At 42.1% G+C, this 8,914-nt stretch overlaps 1 protein-coding gene across 3 annotated transcripts in view; it reads right to left on the bottom strand.

Moving 5' to 3' along the window:
• Nucleotides 1–2,508: 2,508 nt before the first annotated feature.
• Nucleotides 2,509–8,914, bottom strand: part of klhl29 (kelch like family member 29) — a 194,260-nt gene continuing 187,854 nt past the window's right edge. For all 3 annotated transcript variants that reach the window (XM_076755522.1, XM_076755521.1, XM_076755523.1), the window contains 2 exons: nucleotides 6,594–6,738; nucleotides 2,509–3,978 (listed from right to left, as the gene is read on the bottom strand). In XM_076755522.1, the coding sequence (XP_076611637.1) occupies nucleotides 3,795–3,978; nucleotides 6,594–6,738 (329 nt within the window). In that variant the 3' untranslated portion in view covers nucleotides 2,509–3,794. The remainder of the gene's footprint in view (nucleotides 3,979–6,593; nucleotides 6,739–8,914) is intronic.

The following is an 8,914-nucleotide window of genomic DNA, read 5'->3' as shown; positions in this document are numbered from 1 at the left end:
AAAAAAAATAAATAAAAAAACAAAAAAAAAAAGTCTCAATGCCATTAGGTTGTTTAAAAACATATCTCTGCTATACATCTCCAACCTTGGCCAAAAAATACTAAGTGACAGCATTTGAAAATCAGCGGAATACGAATGGAGTTGTGGATAGTACGTACCTTCTGTGGCTGTGTCGGTGTCCGGCCGGATGTGTCTAAAGCACTTGAAATGTTTTTACCATATTTAAATGTATTCATGCCCTGTTAAGCCCAGACCTGTTGGGGAGGTCAGTCTCCACCTGAGCAGACAGCAGGTGTACGAAGAGGTTGACAACACCAGCTTTCCTTCAGTTTTTGTTTTTTTTTTTTTTTCATATGCAAAACACAATGATGCGAGTCACATGATTTACTGTGCCAAGAGTTATCCCGCTCCGTCAAAAGGTGCTGACATAATGGTGCCCGCTCACGTGAATTCTGTTTCGACTATGAAAACGTTCTATTAGATGGTCATGACAACCTCTCTATTATGTTGTGTATTTGATAATTCTTTTGACTGTTTTTTTATACAATGATTTGCTTGAGTTGAGATTTGTTTTTGCATGGGTTGTGAATCCATAATGAACAAGGCCATTCTAGGCAGTGCCCGTCACTAAGGTGTATAAAGCATTACGTGATTTTTTTTTTTTTTTTTTTTCTCCTTTCAAAATGTGTGTACCGACTCTGTGGGTTTATTTCATTGTTTTTCTCCACACCAGACAAGAGAAGCTGGATTCTGATCTGTGGCCAGCACAGTGTACATTTTCTGACTGTAGTAAATGAAGGTATTTACTGAAGCTTTATAAAGTTTTCATGGTGTGGGAGGCGCCATGTTTTGAGCAGGTGTAGACTGGAGAAGGCCCCTTCTCTCTCTCTCAAAGCACTCTTGTCCAATCCTCAAACCTCTTGGTGCAACTCTGACCCCAGCTCACCTCTGCCTTTTCTCAAATTCTAGGTGACAAAAGCAAAGACCATATGCAAACTGGCAATGACAGGTTAGCACTTGGACTACTGCAGAGAGAAAAACCAACGCTACCTCAGCTTAATTTATTTTAATGCGAAAACTGTTTACTGGGTACAAACGCAGTATTTTTCTTCCCCCCCAAAATACTGTTGCTACATCTTCAGTACCATCTAAGGTACCAGATCAGTGCAACCACAGCTGCTGCAGTAATCCAAGAGTTGTTTATATCTCTCCGATTGTTATGTATGTTTGCATTTGAGCCAGATGATGATTGCATAAGTTTAAAGGATATTTCATGGACTATATGTTTTATGCTTTAGTTTCAGGTTAATTTCTACTGTACCTTGACACTGAGGGGATAATCCTAGATCTGCTCCTCTTCCATAATATCACCCCATACCTTGTCAGAAGCTATAGAGAGCATTTCCTGCCTCTTTACACACTCGCCTTTTTTCTTCCAAATTCAGCTTGTTTTTGCAGATTTTCATCTCATGATTCTGATTATTTATTATTAAACATGTTTTACACCTAATATTCAGCAAATTGTCTTTTTGTACGTTTGAAATTTAACGAATCGGGAAGCGTCACGTGTACGCTTGAACGATGTTGCTGAATTGCGTAGCGTTTGTGTAGCAGGTTTATTTGGCGTGTACGGGGGAATAAAGGGTTTACAGGTCTCTCAGGTTCAACACGCGACAACATGCCCTTTCGACTTTTCTATTTATTTCATTGTTCTGGTGTTTTATTCGTTGAAGTGGTTACAGACTGTGGCATACTGGAAGAGACTAACATTAGGACGGAGGTGTTATTTAAAGTGTCCGTCTAATACATTGCAGGAAGAGAAACAGGACCAGACTAACTTTATTGTTTTTCACTTCGTCTCCACTTTCTGCCAAAAGAGTTATTTTTTATGAATTTAAAACATGTATGGAAACAAAATATGGGTAGTTAAATGTCATACATTGTGATATTCCTTTCTTATTATAAATTGTAGCCAGTTTGGACTAACAACCAATTTTTGTCTGGTAGTTGAGACTACTTAGTCCAGTATGCAGAAGGAAAGGGTTTGTTCCATCCTGAAATACTTTGTTCTTCCCTATTTTTCACAGTTAATTTAGTCGAGACTTTCCATAGCTTTGTCAATTCTGTTCGTGTATTTTAACACACCTGTTCGCAATTGTTACGTTAGTGTAAGTTATATTTGACTTTGAATTTACTGTATTTCTCAAATAAACTGCTGTGATATACTTGAATAAAAGTTCAAACTGTACATTTCAAGTGTTGATGTTTCTTCCTGGAGATTCAATTTCAGATAACCAGAGTGCAGTATTTGGAGAGCAAATCTGTGGATCTCTGTAAAAAAAAAAAAAAAAAAGAAAAAGAAAAAAAATATCCACAAATAAAATTACACATTAGTATGTTTACATGCCAAAATCAGGAGCCCAGAAAAGCAACTTCACTGTATTGAGTAGAGCGCTTCTCTCGGAGAAATTAGACAGTATACCAAAAAAAAAAAGACTTGACACTGTGTTCATGTTCTGGTATATGTATTAGGTTTCAATAATAACAACTGTTAATTTCTCCTTTTTGGGTACAGATTTACAGACATACCTTTTGAATCCAACTTATCAGGGTTTTTTTTTTCTAAAAACATTTATACAGAATTGCCTTCAGGTTTTAAAATATACATATTTCCTTCCTGTATTTACAGAATAGCAGCCCAGTTTGTGGGTCGCAATGAAACATATTTGTAGAAAAGAAAAAGAAGGTGGGGGGGGGGACTGATGAAAGGCGTAAAACACGGATCAACAGATAACTCCTATGATAACAGTCACGGGTGGTCATTGTGCTTTTTTCTGGAGGAACTGTCCCAACTTGTCAGCAGAAGGAGGAATTCCCTCTCTCTCTAAATGCAATGCTGTCTTTGTCCCAGAGAACAAGAGTTATGAATCAAAAGGGAAAAAAACAGGCCACTCGCTCTCCAGATGATATCTCAATCACACTGCAATTGCACAAGAACAAAGGGGGGAAAAAAAGAGATTTTCTCATTTTAAACCCTACCTGACCCAGATTTTACAGTTTTTTTCCTATGTTTAGCAAGTCATTAACAGAACCGGGTTACACAGAGTTCAAAATCTGTTTTTAAAATCACCTCATAAATCCACACTCACAGTAGGATTTTCACTTCCTGATACAGTGGAGAGAGGAGAAATTCATCAAATCGACTGGCAAAGAGGAAAATGTTTGGTGGGTTCCTTTCCTTCACTCGTCCTCCTGTCCTGTAGATGTCACGACTGAAAAAACGCTCACACACCAAAAAGAAACTGCTCTCTAACAAATGACTATGAAACCTACACCTGTCAAACTGAACTCTCAAAAGGGGACAAACATCTGGACCTGCAATGGCTTCCACTGCGCTGAGTCAGAGTATTGTAAAGAAATGAGGAGACGGTGAGTTTAGAGATCTGGAAAAGACAGAACTGAATCAATGATGACTTCATGGAAAACCAAGGCTTTTGTAATTTACTAAGAGGGTCCCTGTGCCTGTTGGATGAGAGGATGAACTACTACCATGACACATACAGTACTGAAGGTTAGGCATCGTCACCTGACATGGCTGAGTAGTTTAACATGAGTACATTCTGCACAGGGCTTTTTTGGGGGTGGGGGGGTGGGACAGGTAACGGTGGATGGATGCTGGCATCAAGTCCAGAGGTCGCTGACCGACCGGCCCGGCCCTAAGCTGCCGTCGCACATCGTCCCACAACCTGGAGCTCAGCTGGTGTTTGGCGTCGACCCAGTGCGATCGGCCACCTTCAGCCGCTCTGAATGTACTTCTTGATGACCACACAGCCGTGTCTGAAGAGCGGGCAGGGCAGTGACTGCAGGAGAGTCCAGGAGTTGGTGCAAGGGTCAAAGGTCTCCATGTTGCCGAGGGCCGGACCCTCGCTGCTCACGATGCCTCCTGTGGCGTAGATCTTCCCGTCCAGGATCACAGCGCTGCAGACACACACACACACACACACAGTTTTGTTTTGTTCGTGCAATCCTTAACGGAACAAACATTCGGAGCAATAGTAGAGTCTTTTAAATTGAATCTGCAGCCATTAGCCAATTAGCTTAGTCTAGCATAAGACTGGACTAAGGGAAACCATCAGGTTATGTGTCTGTGTATGTTTTGACTGTTTGATTGCCGTTGAAATCCCAGGACGTTACTGTCCACAGCCAAGAAATAGTCTGGCACGTACCGCCGAAAAAAATGGATAGCTGCTTTTAATGCACATTTTCTGTACGGACCAACAATATCTAACTTCATTACAGAGCATTAGAAGTGCGTCTCATTTTAAGTGCCATAATATTCTCATGAAGTTCACAGACTTGCCACACAATCATCCATTTGCGGTGGGCGGCCATGTTTTCCTGCGCACATGCACTGGAACACATTGGAACTAGTGACTTTTGATTTGCGATGGATTGCAGCATTTTATTTACAGTACAGACATTAGACTGGTCTGGATCTTGTCATCTAAGTCTAATTTACATTGTGCAGTCCCTCTTTATAAAGTAGTTTTTATCAGTAGTGGCAGAGTCTGTGCATGAGGGACTGACAGGAAGTGACCCATGCTTGTAATCCAGTCTTGCTGTCTTTAAGATTATCTCATTGACATGGGCCCCACGGTTTCCTGTTCGCTCTCCTCTAACCTTTATTAAAGCTGTATTAAATTACTGCTAATGCAAACATTTCCTACTGCTGTTCCTTCAAATTAAAAGCACTGACTATTACAAACAAATAATAATGTGCGAGAATCTGTGTCGGGCAGATAAGTGTGTGAAAGGAAGTGTGAGCTAATGTAGCTTTGATGTTAGATAGCCATGACTCACAGCAGCAGGAAAATTGTTATCCTTATTTTTAATCATGATAAGACAACAAAGCCAGACAGAAGACAACATCTTCTTAAAGGTGCTGACTGTCACGCTGGGGGACACGCCTGAGACTACTTCCCATCATCCACACATGCTCTCGACACGCCCAACGAGGCTACTTTCTAAGGTAGGAAAAAAAAACACACACACACACACACACACACACACACACACACACACACACACACACACACACACATCACATTCCCTCTTGAGGCCGAGAGAGAAAACTAATGAATACGCAAATATCTGTACAAATGTGCTCATTTGATATGAGAAACAGAAACAGGAGTTTGTGTGCAGAGAGGATTAAAACTTGGGCTGTAAGCTGATTAGGGCTTTGTACTCCTATTGGGGTTTGGAACGATCTGCATTTACATAAGGTACACGCTCAAACACACACACAAGCACACACACACTCGGAGCAAACAACATGCAGTCCTGTTGCACAAATTCACAACGCAGTTGGGACGGAAAAAGATTATTACATAAAGCCTAAATCTACTCAGGGAGAAAGCTTCACAGCTGATCCAAAATGGAGAGGGCGCCGGGCAAAGCCTGAAGCTGCTCGTCCTGATAAACAGAGGGGAGGTGCAGGCCTGCGGAGGGCCGGGCTCAACCAGGGGAGAGTATCAGCACTCCTGCACGATGACCTGCTGCACTTCATCTTGTGTGCAGGAGCATGCACTGAAGATAGCGCTGTTTCTGAGTGTTTGTGCGTCTCTTGTTTGGCAGCTCTGCGTGTTTGCTGTTCTCCCTCCTTGCCTGCATCTCTTCCTCGTGTGTCAGACTTAGTTAAATGTAGCAGAACAGCTGCCTGCCGTGTGCTGCTGCAGCTTATCAATAACTCTGACAACATGATTTATGTTATACATTCTGCGTTTAAGATCACTGTCTGTAATTGCCTCCCAAATGTATTTTGCGCGTGCTTCTTTCTCTCTCAGCTGCTGGAAAAAGAAATAAAAAGGGCTCGGGCCTTGAAAACTGTGGGTTCATTATCCAGCAAACTGCACACCTCAGTGGCTCGAGCTGACTGGAATATTAGGGAGTGATCCCACTGTTGTTAATTTCCATTTATCCACCTTCATCAGCCATTATGTGTCCACAAATGGTGTAAGTTACAGGTGTGGACTGCTATTTCTTGTGTGTGGTTTTTTTTTGTACAATATCACACTCACCTAACTACGTGCAAAGAAACACAAAAAAAAAAGCCCAATGACTCATATGTCACAGTATTAACTCGGGATAAAATAGAGCGATTAAATGCTTTGAAAGAAAGTTGATTAAATCAAGCAGTCTCTGTTTTTCAAATGGATTTCTTTTGTTTCTCTCAGCACGACAGACAGCGGCATTACTGATGAAGCAATTTTAAAAATCAAGCCCGTGAATTAGAAAGCAATTTTTCTACCAAGAGAGACGTTTCGCAACCTCAGAGCATCGTGTTGGAAACATTGTCAGCCCACAACTGGCTTTGTTCGAGTTTTAATTAACTGGCCTGAATACATTTTCCCCGTGCAGCCGTTTACCTGTCTTCTGACACAAAGACTGACAGATCACTAATAAGATTGAATTTTACATTTTTTTTTCAGCCTTGTATAATGTGATTTTAAAGCTTCACACAAAACAGACCTGCAAGTCGAGATGTTGAAAAATCTTTAAATTCCACACAGGGGACTTTAATAATCTCTTACCTGCAGAACTGCCGAGAGTGATTCATGTTGGGACCAGCCTTGATGTTGCCTTTGTCTGGGTCATAGATAGTGGTGGCTCGGGCGTAGGCTCCACCCAGGATGAATATAAAACCGTTTAGACTCACTGCAGGGGCATATTTGTTATCTAAAGATATGAGAAGAAGAGGAGAGAGGGAAAGAGAGGGAAGAAGAGGAGAGATTTTTGTTAAAGAAAACACAGAGCTATTGTTTGAATGTCACTCTCACACACAGCAGAAATTTCCATTCAGTATAATGGCATCAATTTGTTATTTTCTCCCCCCGCCGTCTGCAGGCCGCATGCAAAAATCATCATCAACATTCTCCTTATCACTTTACAGATGTGCCATTCTCAAGATTGCTTTGGAAAAGAAAAAAAAATAACAGAATGAATGGCAAACCAGTGAAAAGGCAGAGTTCATAAATCCTCGTGGCTTTATTGGGTTCTGCTCAAAAATATGTTTGGGCTTGGCAGCGATATAAAAGAGTTACCTAAGTCCCAATAATTCACAATTGCATTACGCCCTCTGGCACATCCATAGATTCACAGAGGGGAAAAAAACGGAAAGAAAAAACACTGTGCACATGTATTGGAAATACATGAGTGAACAGGTGGGATACTGCATACTCTATAATTCAATCTGATACAGTATATAGCACATGAGGAAAACAGACGCATTGGAGCAGCACCACTGTAGAATTATAGATGATGGGAAACAAAATGAAACAGTGGTTTGTGCGGAACGATGCCATTGGAAACCTGCAGCTTGCAGGCAGCAGCCCCGCTGTGTGGGAAGAGGAAGTGTATTTCAAACTCGGAGCAATTTCTCTTGAGCAGACTGCAGCTGGCCAATTTACAAGCAGCATGAATAATGCGCAGACACTTGGCCGTGAGCCGCCGTCCTCGTTGTTTTCCGCCACAATGGACGGACATCCCTCATTGGAGACGGGCAACAGGAGGAGTAACGTCTGACGCCTTAATAATGGCAGCGGAAGCCCTAAAAGCTTCTCTCGTGTAGCAGAGCCACCTCTCTCTGCCTCTCCCCTCAGCGGCGGGGAGCAGCCCGACATGTTTAATTAACAGGTCAGCTCTGGAGGCGAGGGGCGCTTCAGCTGCCCCTCAGAGTGACACCCTGAATGAGCTGCACCGCATTATGCTTTCAGCTTGTTCGCTTCAACTCATAATGTTCTGTAACAGCGAGACGAGGGGGCCAGATGCACAAAGCTGTGTGTACACACAAAGACAGAAATATGCACACGTGTTGTTTTCCTCAGATTTAAAAAGCCGCATGTACGCCTGAGTCTGTTTTATAAATCTCAATCACTGTGGAACTGGGCGCACATGCTCAAGCCTCATTTATCCATATCCGTGAATGGATGTAAAAACACACTTAAACATCCATCTGCATGTCGATGCCTGTGCCAGGTCCAACACTCCTGAGACCTGTCAGAGAGAAGAGCAACAAAGAAGTGCAGTTTCACCGATTGTGTCGCATCAGCGTGGTCCTCCAATGGCGCCACAGCAGCTATCATTACGCACAGCTGTTTGAGCGCCCGTGCCACTAATTCATCACATGTATCTGTGGACCGTCAATGCAGCGATATCTCAATCATCGTTAAACAGACGGATGATCAACGATTCATTCACAGAGCTCATATTGAAGCAAAGAGCCTCAAAATTCAGGATAAAATGAAAGGATCATTTAAAGAAATTTACCACTCAGATCATTTAAAGTTTATGAATGTGCATTTGATTGGCAGTTTACAGAGATCTGTGTGAACTGCAAACATAGGAAGAAAATCTGGAAAATAACAAACACTGTTTCACCCTCAGGTTACATCTCCCAACTCATATTTAATCTTCTGGTCATATCACCCTCAGCTGGCTCTATACAGCTGTGTGTGTGTAAGTATGCGGGGGGTGCACAGTCCCACCACACACACCTCTTTTAAAAACGCCTGTTTATGTGTGGCAAACGGCTGTATATGTGTTTTCCTTTTGTGAGTGCGCATCACTTATACATCTGGAACGTGGAGTCTGCAGCCACGCTAGCAGCTCTGTGATGCTGCTCTTACTCACAGCAATGCTTTGAACTGCATGCTAACTCCAGCATGCTAACATGCTGATGTCAGGCAGCTTTAAGGTTCCATGTGAACATGTTCACCATCTTACTGGAGTGTGTTAGCGTGCTAACATTTGCTAATTAACACAACACAACACAACACAGCTGAAGCTGATGGGAATGTGATTAGTTTTGGAAATATTTTGTCGCAAACAAATATGCAATTAGAAAGACTTGACC

The sequence above is a fragment of the Chaetodon auriga genome, chromosome 18, assembly GCF_051107435.1.
Source record: "Chaetodon auriga isolate fChaAug3 chromosome 18, fChaAug3.hap1, whole genome shotgun sequence".
In the NCBI taxonomy this organism is placed as follows: domain Eukaryota; kingdom Metazoa; phylum Chordata; class Actinopteri; order Chaetodontiformes; family Chaetodontidae; genus Chaetodon; species Chaetodon auriga.
This window is presented reverse-complemented; position numbering and strand designations above follow the sequence as displayed.